We start from the raw sequence: 23,757 nt of genomic DNA on the forward strand, positions 1-23,757 counted from the left end.
TGAAAAGATGGATTGGGTTTGTAACCTGATGGAAAGTGTCCTCTCTTCACCTTATATGAATATTACATACACCAAATTGTGTACATTATCTTTGAAAGGACAGTACAGACATAACAGTAATCCCCTGTTAATTGCAGTTCATTGCTTCCAGACCTAACTGTGATAAGTGAATTTCTGTGAAGTAGGATTCCTTATTTATAAAAAGAATATTTTCATTGACTATAGAAAACCTGTTTACCGCCATGTAAATGCGGGTTTTAACATTATTAGAGCCCTCTAGACCTGAACTAACACCCCTATAGTCACCTTTACACTCGTATTACCCCATATAGTAGGTATAATATGAGTAAATAAGCCTTTTAAGACATAAATAAGACTCATGTGTATTACACTCGTGTGTAATACAATAAGTGTGTTCCCCTTGGGGACCTGAGCGAGGGACGGGCAGGATGTGACGTGGGGGTTCAGAGTTGACACCTAGTGACCAGTGAAGAATACATTGCATCAACATCTTAAAATCCGTCTTTTATATTTGTATTTTAGTTCATTTGGGCATTTTTATGCATGAAAATGCTTCATTTAAGCAAAAAATTGAACATTTGCTTGAATAAAAAATAAAAAAGAACTAATTATAGGCTGTATTCAACCACAAAACAGCATGATTTATTCATTAATATGCTTGAAAAAACGTGAGGGAAACCACAAAATTCAAAGCGTGAAGTGACGAGGGACAACTGTACAGGTATATATTTTTTTAATCGACCGCACGTCCACCTCTGCCTAAAATGGAACCAACACCCCCAAGTCAATAACTTCATGTTCTTTTTTCAAATAAGGTTTGGATAATGGCATGCATTTTTTTATGATACAAACCCAAATCTCCGTTTTACCTGTCCATACAGCCACCCTCTAGACTTGTGGGAAACACTGTGATAATACAGAAATCGTTGTACCACATATATAGAAATATTATGTACACACCTATTACAAATAAATGACCACAGAAGATTTGATGACATTTTGTAAGCCTTTTGTAGCTGTCTTCTCTGCACTTGGAGATGCTTTGGTCCTGCCGCTGAACTCTAGGACGGAGAATGCAGCCGAGCCAGCTACAAGTACTTTTGTGTTACGTAAGCGTACTGATGGAGAAGATACAGAACAAATATTTAGCCTCACGTAGCTTCATTTCATCCTGTCTACTTTTCCCTTGTCTGCTGCCGGAGCAAGCAAACACACAAAGACAGGATCTGCAACATTCACTTTGCATCTCTGTAGAAAGCAGATGTCACTCAAGACTTTATCTCTGTTAGTGTTAGGAGACTTGTTAACTCAAGTTTTGCTTATTAAAATGTATCAAGAAACCTTACTTCCTTGTAAAATGTATAATGTTGATTTGTAAAGCATCACATATACCAGGGAATCGCTTTTTCAGCGGAATGCCACGTAACATCTACTGCTGTACACTTTATTAAGATACTGGTGGCAATTGTCTGCCTTCCCTCAACCCTGACAAGATGCCAGGAAAGGGTTGAATGAAGAAAATAGCCTCTGTATGGAAGGGTTTGCCCTTTTATAGCTGTGAAATAAAGTTTGTTTTGCATGTTAAAGGTGAATGTTTCCTCCTCAAGAGCATAATATGGTAAATCATTCACTCAATCCTTCCATTTGCCTGCTTTATTGCATCCAGCCTGGCTCGACAAGTAATAATAAGTTCTGCATTTTGCTGCATCTGTATTTTATGACAGTCTAGTGTATATTTATTCTGAGGCAAAGGAATGAGCACCATAAAGACTGGATTTTGGTCCAAACTGTTGCTGTTTGCTGAGAATATAAGTTTGTGGAGTGCTTTTGCCTAAGACAAATGGCAGCATTGATCGGTTGTCCTAAATCCAACCTTTGTTTGCATGACATGGACTTTCAGCAGCTGTGTGAATTATAACACTGGGACGCCAGGAGCGACGCCAAAGTTTGACGTCAAAACCTTTTAAGTGCTTTTCACAACGTTAACATTTTTGCTGCACAAAGACCCCATGATAATCTCTGTTTACATTTAGCCCAATCTCCTCAACATCTAGCCACAGTTAAATGGCTCAGGTCATTGGTGTTCTGCATTCAGAAGACACAAACGACAGAAGCTTATGAAGTGGAAGTGGTAAAAAAATATATATATTTATAATAAAATGTAAAATGTGCGTTGACTTGCCCTGGAGGTTCTTCCTATATTTATGTTCTTGCTTCTTGTGCAGACATCATATCAGTGTGCTTGTTTAAGCTCAGAACAGCTATAGACATCCCTCGTTACAGAGGTTAATTGCTTCCAGACCCGACCGTGATAAGTGAATTTCTGCAAAGTACGATTAATCAATGAGAGCATAGATAACTTATTTATGACTTTCTAAATAAATGTTTTACCATTATTAGAGCCCTGTAGACATGAAATAACACCCCTATAGTCACCTTTACACTCCTATTATTCTTTGTTTACACCCCCATTGCTGATGCTCAGGCTACAGGATTACTGCAGAGACACGAGCGACGGCCATCTAGTTAGCCTCGAATTTATTTATTCTAAACTTAAGAAAGGTTTTAAATGGAGTGAGAAAGAAGGACCGAGTAAGACGGCAAAAACTTACCACTTCCACACGGAATGGAAGGATAACTTTTTTTTTGCACTATCATGTCGGACATGTCATGGCTGACTACATGCAGTGTGAAGGTAATGTAATGTAAGATAATGTCTCATCAGTATAACAATACTGACGCCTGGTGACCAGAATACTACATATGACTTGTCTTTCAATATTGTTTGACTAATAGTGAGCCATAGTCAACCACGAAACAGCGGTCAGTTATTAATGAATTTTTGAACAACCCCTGAGCAGTAAGTACATCTTCTGTTCAGTGTAAGTATGCAAAATAGCTGCAGCCTTGTTCAAATACCTCAATTGAGGAGCAAAATCTGCAGTTTTTTTATAGGATGGATAAGCTATTACCTTTTAAAATCATTGATGTATGTGCTTCTAATTCTAATGGACGCTGTCGAAGACTGGGAGAGACCAAAAGTGAGTAAAAAACATGAAAAGCGAAACAAAAATAGTAGGGATGCTCCGATCAGAGTTTTATGCTGCCGATTCTGATACCAATCATCCATGAGTGAGATTGGCCGATACCGATCACATGGAATAATTGTACATTTTTCAATTTATTTATGTTGAGTGGTGTTGGTCAGGGGCGCCTTGGTCCTGGCAAATAGGTAATTATTAAAAAAAAATAAACATTTGGGCGGATTGTTGTTTTTTTTTGCCTTCATTTGTGTAAAATAATTTTGGTTCTATTTGACACAAACCTGAATTTAATTTGATGCACGTTTTGGAGTAGTACGAATGCATGGGAAATTAACTGTTCAATAATTATTTTTTAGCTCAAGATGACAAAATTAACAGAATAAATTCAGTGTTCAGGTTGCAGGGGTCTCCAACTTTCATGACTATTAGAGCTTTATGACTGGTAACATTTAAATAGTACACTACTATAATTACCAAGCAGATCTCCACTCAAACAGTGTGACCATCGTCTTTATGCTCATTTGTCATTATATAAAGGCATAAAGTCTGATTTCAACAGTTATACAATGTTCCATCGCGGTTTGCGGATTCGCTCTTTCGCGGATTTTTTAAAGTGCTTTTTTAAAGTGCAATTTTGCATTTTTTTTTTACAGCATATGAAAGCGCATTGCGTTCTGCCTTCTTGTGGTGTATTAGAGTAATCTGTCAGTGCTCCGCTGCATGTGTATGTTATTGTATTTACTACTGCTACCAGTAGAGGGTGGTGTATACTCATATGAGAGTTGAAGACATACTTGTCCAGACGTGTCCAGTTCATCTCAGTAGATATAAAGCCACAACAGTCCTGATTGGCTAAGGGAGAACCTGCCCATTGTGTCCTGCGTTCTGATTGGCTGTAGACCATTGTCAATCAATCTCCTTCGGGCAGGACGGCCTGTTTACCGTTGTATGATCGTCAGCTGCTAGCAATCATACATGCTGAATGAAAGCAGAACTTATGTGGTTGTAGGGCGCCTGGAATACTGTAAATGAATCTTCGGTTCATGGAGGACGAGGAGGAATATGTTTTAACAAGGATACAAAAACGCTACACGATCAGAGGCGTGAAATACGCGTGAGTCACTTAATTTCTTGTGTCCAATCTCGTAAATTGATCATTACAATTCAAACGAAATTTGAACTTTGAGTGTTTAAACACGAGAGAAATGTGATAAACTGTTAATGCCTGTCTGAGAAAAGTGTATAAAGTGTATGATGAGGGATTTTACCACGTTGGCTACTTCTCGGATTTCACTTATTGCGGGCTATTTTGGGAACCTATCCCCCACGATAAAAGAGGGAACACTGTAATAAAAAACACTACTAAGAGTTGAGGCAAATATTCTTTGAGCCCTTGTGAGCTACTCAAAATCAGCTGGTGAGATAGGAGACCCCTGTCATAGCGTCACCATCACAAAGCTGGACATACTATGTGCTTATGTTCATTAAACAACCACACACAAATAGTGTTTTGAGGACAAGACATAATTAGTATAATGACAGCAAGAAAGTAAAGTTGTCCAGTGACACTTGAAAAAGTTAGTAAATACCCCATGAATGTGATATCGATTTGTGGCTTCCCCGTGGGACAAAAACGGACTCTGAACTAACTGCATTGCTTGTTTTTTTTTTTTTGTTTTTTTTTTAAACCAAAATGTCACAGCGGTAGAAAGTCACATTTGGAGTCTGAAGACCAAAAGCTAACTGCTCTAGCTAGCTAGCTGCCGCCAATGCAAAGTAGAGCCAGTGACAGCTCGGCAAAGAGTGTAGCAAAGATGCAAGAATAGTCCAACTGAGTGCGTGATCAATCAAGCTGGCATCGATTGGCATAGCCTGTATCAACATGAGACGTGTCATTTTGTGGGCAACCCTACGTGACACAGCTGACATGTAGGATTTGCCACCGCACGGCGATCGTTTTTTGTGATCGGCTTTGAAAGGCATTTATCACATTTTACGTAAAACGGTGTGATCTCTCGCCAATCAGTCGGAGCATCCCTATAAAATAGTATGTTTAGAAGTACAAATGAACTTTCTTCTGTAGTTTTTGTTTGTCGTTTACTTTTTTTGTCACAAACAAGACAGAGCTGCAATAACTTCTTTCATCTCAGAGGCTCCCAATAACACCAGAAAAAGTTTTTTGAAAGGGAGTGTATACACTAGACGGGATGGAATACTTGCTAAATATAGTGACAAAGTCATTTTGGCAACACTGATCTCTCCTGCTACGTCTTGTTATTCTCTGGCAGACCATGGGTGCATGGGGTGTGTTCAGACGCGGAGTTACGATGCATACCTCCACCTACTGTACGGGGTTGTAACAACAAGCTACATTCACAGACAGTTCCCTTATAATGTGTTTATGAGCAAGGGTGAACAGGTAGAGCTAAATCTATTTATGCCGGTCCAAATTCCGCCAGTGGTGATTGCAATAGTGTGTTCATCCAATTACTCTGACACTATGATATGCTGTGACTGTGCCCTCCATCTTTTTGGCCATTATGACTTGTCTGTCAACACTCTCACATGTTTCTGATTGTTATATAAAAGTATTATAATTTGTAATGTAGTTTGTAGCAATCTGAGATGTGAGAACTGCACAAGTACACCCAAGTGTGTGATACTGGTGTGAAAGAAGAGGGGGAAGGGGCCTACCCGTCCAGATGGCCGACAGGGATAAAGAAGAGGTGGAGGTTTGTCTGTGTGCGCTGGCAAAGTTTTCATGTTTAACTGGCAGGCATGGAAACGGGGAGAGAAGGAAATGGAAAAAAGAGAAGTTGGCTAAAAAGTTAGGAGAACAAAAGGCAGTAAAATGAAAAAGGGAGTCCTGGAGAGAAGCGGGAGAAGGAATGCAGGAGCAAAGGACAGAAAGAGAGACTTCCAGGGAAAGTGAGAACAAGTACTAGAGAAAGAGAGCGAGAATGGAATGTGCTGACACAGCGTTTCTTGTCTGAACTCCCCAAATTAATAATCAGCAGCGACTTAACAGGAGCAGAAGCCTACTGCCAAGCCCCGGTCAGACCCAGCCCGCCCTGCTCCCAGAGTTACCCCCACCCCACCCCTCACCCCTCGTTTGCCCCAACCTCTACCAGCACCAGCACACAGCTTTGCCCCGGGACCGAATAGGAGGCGCTGCGTGCCTGCATGTCCTGGCTGAGCTGTGCCTGGCGTACTGCCACAGGGCTTTTGCTTGTTCAGGAGTTTTGATTAAATCCTTTATTGTGCTCCACTCACGCAAAGAGCTAAGGCGAAGCAGCGAGCAGGACAGAGTGGAGGGGAGGAGAGAAAGCTCAACAGGAGAAAAGAAAAGGGGATGGGGGGATGAAGGAAATGGGATCGCTCTTTTTTTTTTTCCTCCCCTTTCACTTTCTTGCATTATCCTTCACTCGGACCGAAACGATGTGTGATTTAGTCTAAGAAGTGTTGAAAAGTATGCACCAAAAACAAAAGCAGTTTTTACTCTCTTACTGGATATGGTGTAATTATACTGAAATATTCAAAACAAATTTAAAATGAATAACAATAATATGTTCAACTCACTGGCAGGCAATAACATGTATTCCTGTTATTCTTTTTCCTGGCCATGGCACACTTGTTGCTAGGCAGAATTTGTAGACCCCTAAAGACCAATAAGAAAATGGTCACTTGCTATAGCCACGCCCCGCCCTTCCACTGTGCTTCTTGAGTTTTATTTTACAGAATAAGTTTAGCATTTTGAATTACTGCACCGCCACCTGCTGAGCCTGGCGGGGCACTGTCTGTGTTGCCCCGAATAATGAATTGAAATAATGTCCCATTTCTGTTAATTTATTGTGTGTCCACAATATTATCCTAGCAAAATATCATGTATTTTATTTTATTTTTTCTTTGCCTTATGCTTTTGCTGAAGTCCCATTAGTGTTAGCTTTATTTTGATACCAAGATGCTGAAATACTCTCCATTTTAGGCATCTCATTTTTGAGCAGGGACCTGGGGTTTAAGATGTGCAATTTTGAAAGGTACAATGCAAATAAAGTTGAAAAATCCAGTAGTTCTATCAATGAAGGCTGGAAAAAGTGATGGTAAAGTTTAGTTAGACAGCTGCGCTTCTTGTGAATTGGAGGCTAAAATTACTTTTTAAATGCTGACCTTTGCATAGTCGTGTATCCTTTAACATTGTATACTCTTTGCTCAGTTTCTAAATGCTCCCAGTTAGCCGTGCTGCTGTCAATCTCCCAGCACCCCTGCGGCTCTCTGCAGGCCCTGTGGTCAAAGTGTAACACAGTGCTCTGTATTGTTGTTTCAGCTGCTTCAGTGCCGGACCTGAGTGAGCAGTTCACACCACCAGAAACGGCTCCCGCAGCCCTCGTCAGCCTGATCCAAGCCATAGAGCAGAGAGGTAGGTCCTATATATTCGTGTCAGCCAACTGAATCGTCTGTCGTCTGGCTCTATGTCCGCCTCGCTGTCTTTCCATCTATGTGCGACTGTCTCCCTCACGCCATCTGCCTCTTGCCCTCATGCCAGCGTTTGCACAAGTGTGGACATACAGACAAGTGGATCCAGTCAGGGAGGCATACATGCGTGGAATTGCATGTGCAGAGTGACATTGCCTCCTTTGTTGATTAGTTACATGTATTAAAAAATCAAAGGCAGGCCTTCTACATCAAAGTTGTATGTGCTGAGACAACTGAACCACTTCCTGTTGCACTTATTACACAGTTTACCCATTGTAGTGAACTGGTTTGCAGACAATAAAATGTTTATTTAAACTTTATTGCTATGTAGTGATACTGTACTTGTGTTTAGCTATAAACTAAAAAAAACACTATCAAATTGAATTGCTACAATGACCAAGATATTCAAATGCATTCTACTCAGTTTAATTGCTTTATCTTAAAATCCATGTTTAACATTTATGACATTCTAAGATGCAGTTTTGCAAAAGAACACAGACAGCCACATGCACCACCTAGTTTGACTGTTTAACCGTATCATGCAACACTACAAAGGCGGGAGAACAACTCTTGTTTTTGAGGCGCCTGCCAAAAATGCCTTTCATGCGGGATAAATCTCAATATTGATATCCACCGGGGCGGCAAGAGGTCTGTCTCTGAATGTAAATAGCTTGATGTAGCAGTGGTGCTGAAATGCATCCATGAATTAGATGCACACACTCTGCTTGGACGTTGAGGTTTTGTCAACTACCTGAGAGACTGGCTTGTCTCAAGAAATTGCCTTCCTGATGCAAACTGTCTAGACCCAATTTTCCTGGAGGATTTTGTGCATTGGAAATGAGTAATGTTGTCATCCGTCTTTCGCTTGTAGAAACAGGGGAAAAAAGGACTTACACTGGCATGTACCGTATGTGGAAAAAGCTTAAAAAATGTTTATCTAACAGGAGTGCTTTTCCTTGAGTTGGTGGCAGTACCAAGTGGTAAATGATGATGTCAAATGTCCAAAAGTTACAATTTCAAATCACATGCTGCTTGCACATCAGATTTCTCACTGCCGTGGCCACCTCAAGTGGTTTACTTCATAGCAGGTTATCCAAATAAACTGAGTAATATATTTTCTGTGTTTCTCAGGTCTGGACTCTACAACTCTGTACAGGATGACTGCTAGTTCAGACAGCCCAGTGCACAGCCTAAATCCTGGTGAGTGTTATTCTGCATTCGAATTGTGTGCAATAGCATTTATATCAAAATTACTTCTATCATCCCTGCATAGAGCTCTGCGCATGCATGTAATTTTTAAAGTCAAGCTTGACTCCTTATATGCAGAGAGTGATATCAGTCAGACGGATGTGGCCATCCTGTCAGAATGTGTCATGCACTACCTGAGAGACCTCCCTTCACCTGTCATCCCTGCTTGTACATACGCTCAGCTCCAAACTGCTATCACACAGCAGCAGCAGGTCCTACAACAGTCAGCGGGTAGGAAACACTGACGAATGAATGTAAAGTCAGGCTGAAAAGCACAGCTCAGCCTTTCAATCTCTGTTGTAGATGGTGCTGTAGCTGGCAGCCATGACAGAGAGGTAAGCCAAGTCCTCGAGAGCTCCACCACCGTCCCTCTCCATCACCGTCTCACCCTGCAGTACCTCCTCGCACACCTGGCTAAAGTCACACAGGCACAGGCCAGCAACTGCTTGGACACGCACACGCTGGGGAAGGTCTTTGGACCGCTTTTGATGAGAACAGGTCTCTCTACTCCGGGGTAAGTTAGACTGTAGAAGGTGGACTCTGCTTCTTTACTAAGCGTTGATCAACTGTCAAGTAATGGCTTTGACAGGTTGTCTTTGGATGAAGAGTTACCAGCTCTTGTAGTGGAAAGGCTTCTGATTGAGAGGACTGCAGAGCAAGACCTCACTCCCCCAGGTAACTCCATTTACTTTTAATGCAACAAATCATTGTTTACTTTTAGCATTTTCAATCTACAGTATGTGACCCTACAGACAAGTTCATTATAAGTCTATTTCTCTTTACTTTGATTGCCAGTTTGTAACAAATGTTAGCTGTGTAGCTTTAACAAGACTGTCGGCATGCACCTCATTAGTGCTTATATGTTGTTTTTTTTATTTTAATGTCATTACAGTTCTTCCAGCAAAGCCAACTAAGTCAAAAATGGCACCATCAGCCATGACAGACATAAGCACCCTTCTCAGCGATGCTGAATGGTACTGGGGAGAAATTTCCAGGTCAGCACCACTCCTAAAATTCAAAGGGGCATGATAATTTCCTGTAGTTTGGATTTATTTGTTCTATTGAACATTGTATTGGCACACCATTCTTGATAACTTGATAGATGGATAGATAGATAGATAGATAGATAGAAAAGCCGTATGGCACAGGGGAGGAATGACCTGCTCAATCTTTCAGTGGAGTGGGACAGTGATAATAATCTGCCACTGAAACTGCTCATCTGTTGGGAGATGGTGCTCACTCGAAAGCAGAAACTTTAGTTTGTGTATCACAGTTTATTGGTTTATACCGGCATGGGAAATGTTTGTAATAGCTATTTGTTGTTTTTATTTCTAGGGAGGAGGTAAATGAGAAATTGAGAGACACACCTGATGGTACCTTTCTGGTTCGAGATGCCTCAAGCAAACTGGAGGGCGAGTACACTCTTACCCTCAGGTGAAGAAATTTGATTAACTTATCGAAATTCTGAAATTCACTTATGAATGATTGGAGTAGTTATAAAGAAGTTGAGATATAGTAAATTAAAGCATTTGCTTTTTCCTAATGTTCTGTTGCTCCAACAGGAGAGGCGGGAACAACAAACTTATAAAGATCTACCACAGAGATGGCCGTTACGGCTTCTCAGAGCCTCTCACCTTCCTGTCTGTGGTTGAGCTGATCAACCATTACCGCCATGAGTCCTTGGCCCAGTACAATGCCAAGCTGGACACCAAACTTCTGTACCCTGTTTCAAAATACCAACAGGTTGGTGCAACACAGCATCGTGAGAAGATGTTTTAAGTTTCCAGTTGACAGCGTGTTTCTCAATGATCATGCGTTGTATGTGTGCGGTTCAGCTGGTGAAGGAGAACAGCATCGAGGAGGTTGGTGAACAGCTGAAGGTCTATCACGAGCAGTACCAGGAGAAGAGTCGCGAGTACGACGCCCTCTATGAGGAGTACACACGCACCTCACAGGTAGGAGTTCAATATTCATGCGCATAATGTGGCAAATCAAATTATATTGTACTAAAAAATATTTTAAAAAACATGCCACTGCTAATACTTAAAAAATACAAAAAATAAAAATTATATGACAAAATATTGCAATCTACTAATTTAATTTCTACTATATTACTCTTCTGCACTCTGTGTGTTTGCTTCACCTGCTTCCACCCACCACGACAAAGAGACTGTCTGACTGACAAAAGGGCTCATGCCGTTCATGCTGTTGTTCTACGTGCAAAGGTGCTGAAACCAATGCACACAGTGGACCGAGGCTGGAAAAATTATCGAGTTCATTTTCATTTATTGTGTGATTAATTAATTTATTATCCTCCCAGGCGTAGTGCCCACAAGATATTTTTTTTCTGAACAAGAAATCTTGTCACATTTTAATCATGGTAGATCTTGTGACACCCCTTGAATCAATGTTGAATGTGAGCAGGAATGATTGTTTGTATATACGATAAATAAATTAGATTGTGTTTGAAAAGTACATTTATTTCAGTATTTAAATTCCAAAAGTGAAACTGTTATATTCTCTAGATTCACTGCACACTGAGTGAAATACAGTATTTCAAGAATGTTTTTCTTCATTTGTTAATAAATTTGATGATTATAGTTTACAGCTAATAAAAACCCCAAATTCAGTATCTCATCAAATTTGAAATATTGTCAAAAAGTTCAACATTGCTTTCATCAGCCAATGAACTGCAAAAATTTTGTAAGCCATTAATTGGTCTCTGTCTGAATTGAGATACTAAAATCAAATAACTTCTACACAATAGTAAAATTTATTGGTAGATGCACCTGTATGTGTCCTGTGATTGACTGGCGACCAGTCCAGGGTGTACTCCACCTCTCGCCCAAAGTCAGCTGGGATCAGCTCTAACTCACCCGTGACCCTGCACAAGATAAGCAGTAGAAAATGGATGAATGGACAGTGATATTTGGTTTGACCACAGGAGCTGCAGATGAAACGCACAGCCATTGAGGCCTTCAACGAGACCATCAAAATATTTGAAGAGCAATGTGAGACTCAAGAGCGTTACAGCAAAGAATCTTTGGAGCGATTCCAGCGTGAAGGCAATGAAAAGGAGATTCAAAAGTGAGTCTGTGCTTTACCATGAGGTTATTGATTGTTAAACGTGATGTTATTGAAATACTGTATTTTTTCACTTCATTTTTTCCCACTTTGATCAGGATCCACAGCAACTCTGAGCGTTTGAAGTCTCGTGTGAAGGAGATCCATGACAGCAAGCGAAAGCTGGAGCAGGACTTGCGACAGCAGGTCTCGGATAACAGAGAAATTGATAAGAAGATGAACAGCCTCAAGCCAGATCTCATGCAGCTCCGCAAGATCAGAGACCAATATTTAATGTAAGGGCGATCAATGCTATTTTTTCTGCACTGTAGTTATTGTTTAATAGCTTATGTACTGTTACATGCAATGATGCTCACAAAGCTCAACTCATTTATTAAACTTGTTCACCATGTTCTGTGCTGTAGCTGCCATTAAATGTGTGCTCTTGTTTTATCAGATGGCTGACACAGAAGGGTACAAGGCAGAAAAAGATTAACGAATGGCTTGGCATAAAAAACGATGCTGATGAGTAAGTGTAGCTCAAATACCATTGCTGGGTACTGTAACACATTCATTAATGTATCCACTGTAGACATAAAGATTATTGAAATGTCCTAAATATGATGCCCGTGTTTCCAGCTCGTACTCGCTGGAGGACGATGAGGGCTCGCCCCATCATGATGAGTGCACGTGGTATGTGGGTGACATCAAGCGCACCCAGGCTGAGGAAATGCTGAGGGGCAAATGTGATGGAACCTTCCTCATCCGTGAGAGCCAATCGCAGAAGGGCTCGTACGCCTGCTCCGTTGTGTGAGTACCTCATGCTTGTTTGAACACTGGAAAGGAAGGATCATCTCCCATTTGTTCTGATAAAGCCCCGTTTCCACCACCCAATACAGTTTACTTGACAGTTTGATTTGTTTGAAAGAGTACCAAAAGAACTGATCTGTTGTTTGGCAGCCATCCATTTTCATAAAGAGTGGAGCTAGACAAATCACATTCCATTGATTGGTTAAAAGAGACTGCATTTTGTGCTAGAACAGAAATGGAATTGGAATGACACAGCTCATTCCATTCCATTTCCTTTCGCTTATCCGGGTTGCAGTGGCAGCAGTCTCAGTAGGGAAGTCCAGACTTTCCGGTCTCCGGCTACCTCTTCCAGTTTCACCGGGAGGACACCAAAGCATTCCCAGGCCAGCTGTGAGACATAATCCCTCCAGTGTACTATGTCCGCCCCAGGGCCTTCTCTTAGCTGGGTAAGCCCGGGACACCTCACCAGGAACACCTCAGCTGGCTCCTATCGATGTGAAGGAGCAGCGGCTTTACTCTGAGCCCCTCCCGGATGACCGAGCTCCTCACCCTATCTCTTAGGGTGTGTGCAGCCAACCTATGGAGGAAACTCATTTCAGCCGTTTGTATCTGCGATCATGTTCTTTTGGTCACAACCCAAAGCTCGTTACCATAGGTGAGAGAGGGAACGTAGATCAGCCGGTAAATTGATAGCTTTGCCTTCCAGCTCAGCTCTCTCTTCACCACGACGGTCAGGTAGATGCTGCGCCGATCCGCCTGGTGACCTCGCGCTCCAACCTTCCCTCACTCGTGAACAAGACCCCAAGATACTTGAACTCCTCCACCTGGAGCAAGACCTCAATCCCAACCCGGTGGGGTGCAAGCCACCATTTTCCGACTGAAACAATGCCCTCCAAGTTGGAGGTGCTGGGTGCTCAGCTGCAAACCGCCTCAGTAAACACTGAAGGTTACAGCTTGATGAGGCCATCGGGCCACATCGGCTGCGAATAGCATAGATGAGATCCTAAAGCCACCAAACTAGACGCCTTGGCTGCGCCTAGAAATTGTGTCCATGAAAATTATGAACAGAATCGGTGACAAAGGGCAGCCTTGGCAGAGCCAACGTTCACTGGAAACAGGCTCGACCTACTGCGGCAATGTGAACCGGGCTCCTGCTCGTGTTGTAGCGTGCCACCAATCCTGTACTCCCAGAGCACCCCCTACAGGACACAGCCAGGGACACGGTCAAAGCCTTTTTCAAGTCTCCAAAGCACATGAAGGCTGGTTGGGCAAACTCCCATGTACCCTCCAGTACCCTTACAAGGGTGTAGAGCTGGTCAGGTGTTCCGCGGCCGGGACGAAAACCACATTGCACCTGCTGTAGCCGAGGCCACGACTAACGGTCGTACCCTTCTCTCCAGCACCCTGGAATAGACTTATATATATTTCAACTTTATGCTCCTAAAATGATATTTTTCCTTGTAATATTCTGACATTATTCTAGTAAAATTATGACTTTTTCTAATTAGATTACTTTTTTCTGTTAATATTTTGACTTTATTCTTGTAAAATTACTGTTGATTTTTATTTTTGTTCTTGTTATATTATAGCTTTAGAATGTGCCACTAAAAAAAAAAAACAGCTGCGGGGTGCAATTGGCCCCCAGGACGCACTTTGGACACCCCTGCTTTAGATACTGATTGAGCTGAGATATGATTTGTTGGAGGGATGTCTTGCACTGTGCTGGTGTACTAGTAGTAGATATGAACTGATCTTGTTTTTCTGGTGGGACAATGATTCAACAATTCTTTTTTTGCAGCGTGGACGGCGACGCCAAACACTGCGTCATCAACAAGACGACCACGGGTTACGGATTCGCCGAGCCATACAATCTCTACTCCTCCCTGAAAGATCTGGTGCTTCACTACAAAAATGTCTCCTTGATCCAACACAATGAGCAGCTGAATGTAAATCTAGCATACCCAGTCCTGGCCCGCTCTCAAAACCAGAACCAGCACCCCAGATGAATTCACCAGCAGCAGCAAAGGGAGACAAACAGGGTGGGGCAATTTTCACTCAAATGCATTGGACGCGAAAGAAGGGGGTCGTTCATGTTTTTAAGTGGTGAATCAAATCAACTTAACAAGCATGACTGACTCTCTAGCTAGTGGCGGGGGGCTATATTTTTCATCTGACCCCAGTGCAACTAAGGGCACTTCTTACTAGCAGCATGGCTTCACAATAAGCACACCAACTTTGTAACTCAGCACTGTACAGTTTGCATGACACAGCGAGCTGCGTTCGCCAGCCAGGGACTGTACAGTGTCAGTTACACAAACCCAGTGTGACAAATTTACAATAACACATCTGGATTCCGAAGAAGAACATGTGTTCAAGGATAAGCACACATTAATAACATTTTTAGACATCCTGAAGCGGGCGGGAGGGAGATATTGTGGGATGATGGGACGATTTACAGGAGGCACTTTTTTTTTCTTTTTGCCTTAAACTCATGATAACTGTTTATAGACAAAGGCCCAAACTGTTATCCCCAGACTGCCTGCAAACTCTCAGTAGACAAAAGCCTGAGCTGTCATCCTGCAAAAAGGACTGGCTTGGCTAAACCAGGCTGCTTGCTTCACACCGTAAGACGGCTGAGAAATCGTTGGACCAGGTCGGTGTCGTCACTGGGGCCTGGGGAAAGGGGAAAGGGGAGGGCTTGGGTTGTAGAAAAGACTAATTGAATTTGACGCTTGTGTAAGTACCATAGTAATAGCTTTCAATGACCACAAGCCTGTGTCACTAGTAGAGAGTGGTGGGACAGGAGGAGGCTGTCACAATAGACACAGTTACAGCTTTAAAATATACTTGTTCTGGTTTGGTCAGATGTTCCTTTGTTTCCACCTGCTTTGGCTTGTTGCTCTTATCTCAGCAAGCCTCTGTTTGAACTGACGAGGTACAAGAGTCTAAAATTGCATGGTACTTATTTGATATATGGTGAAATAGTTTTCAATCACAAGATGGACATTGATGAATGCAGTTCGTCACTATTCAGGTTTCCGTCTGACTGAAATTTCCAGAAAGACTCCTGCATCCAGCTTCTGTTTTGTTTCCTCCTTAAACTGTAGCACCTGTAGCCATTGACTTAACTGTTAGTGCTCCTTGTATGTGTCTGCTTCCTACACGCTAAAGGAACTTGCAGAGCATCGGTCTATGTGATTATTGTATCTACGGTACTGTATTTGCTTTGTCTCTTGTTAGATACACAGTTTCTGAGATCATTGCAGATGTTTGTTTTTTTTTGTTGAATAGTATTTACTCACAGTACTTCCCCTTCTTGCGCTTGACTGTTGCTTTTTTTTATCACAAGCTTGACTCACAGAGCTGTAGAAGATTTAATGTACAGAGAAAAAAGAAGCAGTAATATAACAGTATATTTTAGCCATATGTGCAGTTGGTGTATGTGAGTTTTCTTCTTTTAAGATTGTAGCTTAGATTCCGTTCCCTGCATCCAGCTACTGTGAGCCAAATGAAGGATGTCTTTCATGTAGCAAGAAAACTTTTTTTTTTTAATGGTCGGCGAGATTACCTAGTCCTTCCCGTTTGGTTTTCGACTTGTTGTGCGTACACAGTAAAGCATGATATGCGTGATTGTACTATGCACAACAGACTAGTCCGAGGAGAAGAACTGCTTTGCTTTCACCTCTTCTCCCATATTCGTTTCAATTCAGGTTTCACTCTGAAAGCACAACGCTCACTTGTAAGTCAATTATAAATCAAAGTTGCCAAAAAAAGAATTATTTTTGTAGAGTGGTGTTGCAGAGAGGACATAAGTCAATTGGTGTATGATCTGTTGTCAAATCTAAGGAGTGTGACGACTTGATTTATTTTTTATCCTGACATTGTGTCGCTTTCCCTTGTACAATTCCCAAGTAAATGTAAAACAGCAGCTTCAGCTATCAGGCAAATGATCTTGAGCATCCTAAACCATTCAATGTTACATACAATGTTATGGTACCTTTTTTTAGTTTAGTTGGACTGGCCCAACTTTCCCCAGTGTTGATTTCAGCCATGTTTTAGCCAGGCTTATTCAGTTGTACTGTACTTTTTGCACATGTCTTTTGGTTGAACAAGAGGTCAGGTCAGCGCTTCTGCTCAGAGGGCTTTAAAAAAAAAAAAGAGTGAAGAGATAAGAAGTGCCTTTCGTCAATGATGAGCGCATCCTCTCCTCTTTGTTTGTTGTTGCCGCAGCGTCGGTGCCATCGCTGCCACATGCTGCACCCACCATGCGTTCACCTTTTCTCAGCAAGAACCAGCGTGTGTGTGTGTGTGTGTGTGCGTGTGTGTGTGCGCGTGTGTATGTGAGTAAATCAGCATGTTTTAGGTTTTTGGTTGTGCCTCTTTGTTGTTACATGTGAATTGTTACTTTCTCAGTGGGGGGCTATACAGTAGCTTGGTGCGCTCTCTCACTTTGCACGCAAGCTTGCTTTGTTTTCATTTACATTTGGTCCGATTTAACACTCAAACTACAATGTGAACAGCCAAGACCCAGTGTAGTTGTTTGCAACACACTAGATAAGCTCTCCATTTAACTCATGCAGCATTTATGACATGTTAGTTCCATGTGAACGACTACGTCACCTGCCATTGCTGACATCTGTCATCCAGTTTGTTGGACCAACACTTGACTGCACTTTTTTTGTCTGTCCCACACACAAATAAGTAGTCCCTAAAAACCCGTACAGTGTGGTGAAGCTCAGTTGCCTGCAGCTGATTAGTTTTAAGCTCACAGTATTCAATGTACAGTTTATGCTGCTGTTCTTCTGCAGACACAAGCGTCACGATATTAGCTTTGTAATACTTTCCCAACTGGCTTCTCATGCACTTTGATCCACACGCTACATTTGTCCAAATTAACAAGACGAATAGACTACAATTTGTTGTTGTTGTTTTTTTGTTGTTGTTGTTTTTTTTAAAGGACAGTTCACCTTCATGATGAGTAGGATTGCTCCATGCAATACAGGTGAATCTCAATAAATTAGAATATTGTGCAAAAGGTATTTGATTTCATGAGCTCATTTCAGACTAAGAGACCAATTCAGGTTTTTGTAGTTTGTTTGCTGTACAGTGTACCTCAGTTTTCATCATGAATCCATTCCAAAAGGTCCGACGAATACTAAAACCGAAAACTGAATCAAAGAAATAACGTAAATCCAATGAATCCATTTCAGACACCCAGGAATATTAACACAAAACACATTTTCTAGAAAATAATTATAGTATCACATGCAGAAAACAAAGCAAAATGCATATAAATGACGAATTAAAACGAACATTGAAATTGACTTGTACCTTTTATTGATGACTAACAAACAGAGATGAGTGGAGGGAGAAGGAAGGCGGAAGGGGAAGGAAGAGGGACGCGGACGCTATTTCATTCTAGTCTGTTACAAACTTAACTTTAAAGAGTGGACAGGTAGAGCTGTGTACTTGATAACTTGAACTTCCAGCTCACTATCTGTTGTGTGTTTCTGTTAAACCGTTCCCCCTGCAACCTGTGTGAACTAAGGATCCTTTACATTACAATCCCATTGTAACAGATGCAACCTTCACACTTTCCTGTGACTTCTTGCTTGAATTCAGTAGTTTCTTATTTTCTTTATCAAAGTTCTGGCATTTGCAACTTTTTTGCAGCTGTCCTAAAAAAAACACACACAGATTCCTCTAACACTCACAAATACGCAGTGGGCTTGAACGCCTCATCAGCACACAGCGCAGTGCTTGAAAGGAGGAAGGAAGGAGACAGATATGAGTTGTTCATCGTTCTGTGTGCATTTTATAAACAAATAAAACACACCAAGGATTTCCTGGCCGGAATCTGTTTATAGTGTCGCAACTCTAAAAGAACTACCATCCATTCTTCACAGTGACTGAACCGTCTGCGCGTGGATGCTTTGTTTGGACTCGACCAGTGTGTGTAGTGGCACTGTTTGGCCGTACGAGAACTGAAACAGTGTACTAAAACCGAGATATTAGTGTCAATAATTTTCATTGAAAACCGAGGTTCCACTGCACTGAAATAAAGTATCTCTTCGAAGATATTCTAATTTCTTGAGATGCACCTGTAAATGCTCACGGTCGTTATTGGGTGAATCAGGAAAAAATACATGTCTGGAAAAAGAGTGTCAGTTTTTTGCAACTTGTTTCAGGGATGTTCAGGTGACTTTGGATCTGCTTTCTTTTTTGTTTGTTTGTTTGTTTTCAGCAATCAGCTTTTCGATAATGCTTTTTCGCTTTCAGCTGCCATATTTGTGACAGATGCGTAAAGGCCGGAGGCAATGCAACTTTAGTAGCAGACAGGCAAGACGCGGGCATATGGTCAGGTCTCATTCGCGCTTAGCTTCCTTCCTGCTCGTGTATTACATATGCATTTGTGACCGGGTGTATCTTGAAAAGCGATTTTTCTATACAGCAAATGATCATTCAAAGAATGAAATATTTTTTCATCAGCTTTGGTACACTGTAAATGATCTTTCTTGAAAAAGGCCTCATGCACCAAGCATATCTTTCACTGACTACGAGGAACATGCGGTTTGGTGTTTGTAAAAGTTTGGCGAGTAAAAAAAGAGAGACGTAATACAGAATAACTATTTTGAAATATATACTTAGATATCTATATTTTTGGATGATGTAATTATCATTTGGATTGTGCTTGAAACAAATCGGAAAGGAGGCGTCGGGGTTATCTTCAGGCTCTGCGGCGGCTTTGAAATCAGGGCGAAACAGTTCATAAAACGCACGCAATTTCACTAATCGGTAAGCTTCGACATACTTCGTGGTTATCATCAATAGAATATGTTCAACTTGATAATCTCGTGATGAAGCAAGCTCATGTACATGTGTTAATATTTACAGAGCCAAGGCTTTATGTTAAATGCAGTCTTGGCTGCTTTGCAATTATTAAATACAACAGATTTTGGTTTATTTCTTTTTGAACGTCTGTCATTGTCATTTGAAAGGTTGTTGTTTTGCGAGTCGACCGTGTTAAAGGTGCGCCACAAAAGAAACACTTTGGTGGAGTGATTATTGCCGCAGGAACCGCCATGGTTAAGACGCAGACTTTTAAACAAGCGTGAACCACCTCAACACTGTGTCTTACTTTGGAGGATCTCTGCAATTTAGTAAACGCATTTGCAGGAAAAATACAAAGAAAAAAACCTGTTGAGAATGTATTCGATGTTGGATAAAAGGTACAGGTCCCAGTCACTCCTTTATGCAGATCTTTGCAAATGGAACAATGATGGCATTAGAAAGTGGTCTTTTATGGTGCCTGAGTATGTTTTTTTTTTTTATTTAGCTTTTTAAAAAAGCTGATTAGAATTGTTTGTCCGTGTGTTTTTGTTTGTTAAATGATAACTTTACAGAGCCTATACAGAAAAAAATAAGCTAGCTTGAATTTTTTTTTTCATACAGAAAAAAATACAAATGTTTACAATATGTAATTAACCAAATAGTAAATACCCATTTGAGACTCACTCTTATCTCTCAAAGTGGCTGTGATTGAGTTGCAATTGTTTATTTCCTGTCATTTTAAACTTGAAAAACTTTTTCCCCTCCCTCTGTTTTATTTGTCTTGTTAGAACAGTGCTCCCTCTTTTACATTTGTTTTTCCCAACCTGAGCCTTGTATCTCATGGAGTAACATATCAGCGAAAATGTAAACCAGCTATACATTTTTGCAGTAATTAAAATAAAAGCTTGTTTATGATTGCTCTTTCATTTTCTTTTTGGGGCCTCTTTTCAATTGTCCCTCTGATAAACACAATTGAGTGTTTATCATCCAGAATAGCATGACTGTCATGTTACAATGCTATCTAACTGTACCAGAAGGCTCAACTGCATCATCATTAATAGTAATGATAATAAAAGTGACTTTTCAGGTCAGTGGAAAGCTACTCCACATCCATTGATTGCAGAGGGAGCACTGTTGATCCAGCCAGTAGCAGCCTATTGGTTGTTTTTGTCTAACCCCACATGCACAAGAAATGCTTCTTCCTCCGGTGTTCCCCTTCCTCCGTCCGTTGGTCTGTCATTTTTCAAATTTCAACTTATTTTATGTAAAACTTGCTTCACAGTTGTTTTCATTCACAAAGGTACTCTTTCATCTGTACGGTTCTCTCTAGCCAGATGCAAATGATTTTAAAAGACAATAAAATATATGGTATATAAAAATGTGCTGTTTTGTTGTCTGGTTTTATTAAAATGTCCAACAGGGGGCATTGGACCGTATATTCTTTGCTTCAGGGGTCCCCAACCACCACCTGTCCGTGTGCGGGCCGAACCAGGCCGCCAGAAGCTTTCAGCTGCAATAATAAAAAAGAAAAAAAAATTCATTTGTAAATAAGTACATAGAATTTTATGTAAATGCATATCAATTTTGGAAATATGGGCCATTATTTATATTTAAAAAATATACAGTTGCAAGACCCCATTGTTGTTGTATGTATGTTAGTTTGTTACGAGGGGCGACGGTCCTTGAACGCACCATTTTGGGTGTGCTAACGTTCTCCCAGGCTGCAGAGATAGACTACTATACTGTATTTTTAGTGTATTTTTCCTACTGTATTTTTATTTTGTGGCGCACTATCATGATAAAAAAATTTAACATCTTTTTTCAAACATTTTAAACAATCTTATATTTAAAGTAGGGCTGTCAAATGATTAAAAATTGTAATCAGATTAATCAGGGTTTTCGAATCAATCATGATTAATCACCATGTTACACTATGTTACCTTACCTTATCATATTGTCATATTACCTTATTTGGCATTTTAAACTAGAAAAGAGTACATTTGGAATACAGGAAGTCAACAAATGCATTGCAATTGATGTGAAATGGATGGTGGGTAGGATTAAATAAGCTTTGCTTCTTCCTACTCCTTTTTGGACATGTAGAACAGTAAATTGTACTATGTGATGTATTCCAATGTAACTTGTATGCATCTTCAAAATAAATTAAACTATTACCATTATCATGTCAAGAAAGATAAACGACAGGGCAGGATTATATATACACTGCTCAAAAAAATTAAAGGAACACTTCGAAAACACATCAGATCTAAACTGGGGGAAAAATGATCTTGAAAATCTTTCCTGATAATAAGTGGGTGATGAATTAGTAACAAAATGAATCCACATAATTTGATAGAAATGAAAATGATCACCCTATACAGGGGGAAATCAAAGACACCCCAAAAATGAAAGTGAAAAAATGATGCAGCACACTGGTCCATTTTGCTAAAATGTCATTGTAGCAACTCAAAATGATTCTCAGTAGTTGGTGTGGCCCCCACGTGCTTGTACGCATGCCTGACAACGTCGGGGCATGCTCCTAATGAGACTATGGATGGTGTTCTGGGGGATCTCCTCACAGATCTGGACCATCACTGCGGTACCTGGACGCATGGAGGAGATTCCAGGAGACAGCTGTTGTTGTTACGTTGTTACTCCAGGAGAGCTGGACAGGGCCGTAGAAGGTCCTTCAACCATCAGCAGTATTGGTATCTGCTCCTTTGTGGTAGGAGGAACAGGATGAGCACTGCCAGAGCCCTACAAAATGACCTCCAGCAGGCCACTGGTGTGAATGTTTCTGACCAAACAATCAGAAACAGGCTCCATGAGGGTGGCCTGAGGGCCCGACATCCTGTAGTGGGCCCTGTGCTCACTGCCCAGCACCGTAGAGCTCGATTGGCATTTGCCATAGACCACCAGAATTGGCAACTACACCACTGGTGCCCTGTGCTCTTCACTGATGTTGCAAGTTCAACCTGAGCACATGCGACAGACATGAAAGGGTCTGGAGATGCCGTGGAGAACGTTATGCTGCCTGCAACATCATTCAGCATGACCGGTTTGGTGGTGGGTCAGTGATGGTCTGGGGAGGCATATCCCTGGAAGGACGCACAGACCTCTACAGGTTAGATAACGGCACCCTGACTGCTATTAGGTATCGGGATAAAATCCTTGGACCCATTGTCAGAACCTACGCTGGTGCAGTGGGACCTGGGTTCCTCCTGGTCCACGACAATGCCCGACCTCATGTGGCTAGTGTATGCAGGTAGTTCCTGGAGGATGAAGGAATTGATACCATTGACTGGCCCCCACGTTCACCTGACCTAAACCCAATAGAACACCTCTGGGACATTATGTTTAGGTCCATCCGGCGCCGCCAAGTTGCACCTCTGACTGTCCAGGAGCTCATTGATGCCCTGGTCCAGATCTGTGAGGAGATCCCCCAGGACACCATCCGTAGTCTCATTAGGAGCATGCCCCGACGTTGTCAGGCATGCGTACAAGCATGTGGGGGCCACACAAACTACTGAGAATCATTTTGAGTTGCTACAATGACATTTTAGCAAAATGGACCAGTGTGCTGCATCATTTTTTCACTTTCATTTTTGGGGTGTCTTTGATTTCCCCCCTCTATAGGGTGATCATTTTCATTTCTATCAAATTATGTGGCATCATTTTGTTACTAATACATCACCCACTTATTATCAGGAAAGATATTCAAGATCATTTTTCCCCCAGTTTAGATCTGATGTGTTTTCGAAGTGTTCCTCTAATTTTATTGAGCAGTATATTTGTATATATTAACAGCGCTAAATTCACTTAAAATTTAAATCAAGCTAAAAGATGTCACACATGTCTGCCAATCTATTTACCTAAAACCTATTTACTAGCACCGGTTTCTTTAATAACAATATTTGAATCACTCCTTAACTGTGTTGTTATGAGCAATGAGGAGTTGCGTTCAATGACACCACGTACTGTAAGTTGAATTCCCATCTTTTGAGTGAATTTTCTGGGATTTCCGAGCATACTTAAATTCATCAAATTGTACTTCCGCATTAAGAGTTACAAAGTGAGTGTTAAGAATATCCACGTATTGATTTTCATTGCATTTATGTTTATCTAGACCACCAATACACGCGTAATGATGACCTGAACCGGGGTTAGCGCGCAACACTGTTTTTTTATTTTTATTTTTTTAACTTTGGCTACAAGTGACGATTTTTACGTCATCCGATCGAGAGCCAATCAAAGAAGACCTACGACA

The 23,757-nt window shown here is 41.2% G+C and overlaps 1 protein-coding gene across 3 annotated transcripts in view; it reads left to right on the forward strand.

Annotated features, from left to right (window-relative positions):
• The window catches only part of pik3r2 (phosphoinositide-3-kinase, regulatory subunit 2 (beta)), a 37,622-nt gene extending 19,928 nt beyond the window's left edge, over positions 1-17,694 (forward strand). For all 3 annotated transcript variants that reach the window (XM_054767715.1, XM_054767717.1, XM_054767716.1), the window contains 14 exons: positions 7,390-7,482; positions 8,670-8,738; positions 8,865-9,017; positions 9,090-9,300; positions 9,376-9,461; positions 9,679-9,781; positions 10,122-10,220; positions 10,349-10,529; positions 10,622-10,741; positions 11,731-11,873; positions 11,969-12,145; positions 12,307-12,378; positions 12,489-12,659; positions 14,458-17,694. In XM_054767715.1, the coding sequence (XP_054623690.1) occupies positions 7,390-7,482; positions 8,670-8,738; positions 8,865-9,017; positions 9,090-9,300; positions 9,376-9,461; positions 9,679-9,781; positions 10,122-10,220; positions 10,349-10,529; positions 10,622-10,741; positions 11,731-11,873; positions 11,969-12,145; positions 12,307-12,378; positions 12,489-12,659; positions 14,458-14,665 (1,886 nt within the window). In that variant the 3' untranslated portion in view covers positions 14,666-17,694. The remainder of the gene's footprint in view (positions 1-7,389; positions 7,483-8,669; positions 8,739-8,864; positions 9,018-9,089; positions 9,301-9,375; positions 9,462-9,678; positions 9,782-10,121; positions 10,221-10,348; positions 10,530-10,621; positions 10,742-11,730; positions 11,874-11,968; positions 12,146-12,306; positions 12,379-12,488; positions 12,660-14,457) is intronic.
• Positions 17,695-23,757: the final 6,063 nt, after the last annotated feature.

Source organism: Dunckerocampus dactyliophorus, chromosome 2 (genome assembly GCF_027744805.1).
Source record: "Dunckerocampus dactyliophorus isolate RoL2022-P2 chromosome 2, RoL_Ddac_1.1, whole genome shotgun sequence".
Taxonomy (NCBI): Eukaryota; Metazoa; Chordata; class Actinopteri; order Syngnathiformes; family Syngnathidae; genus Dunckerocampus; species Dunckerocampus dactyliophorus.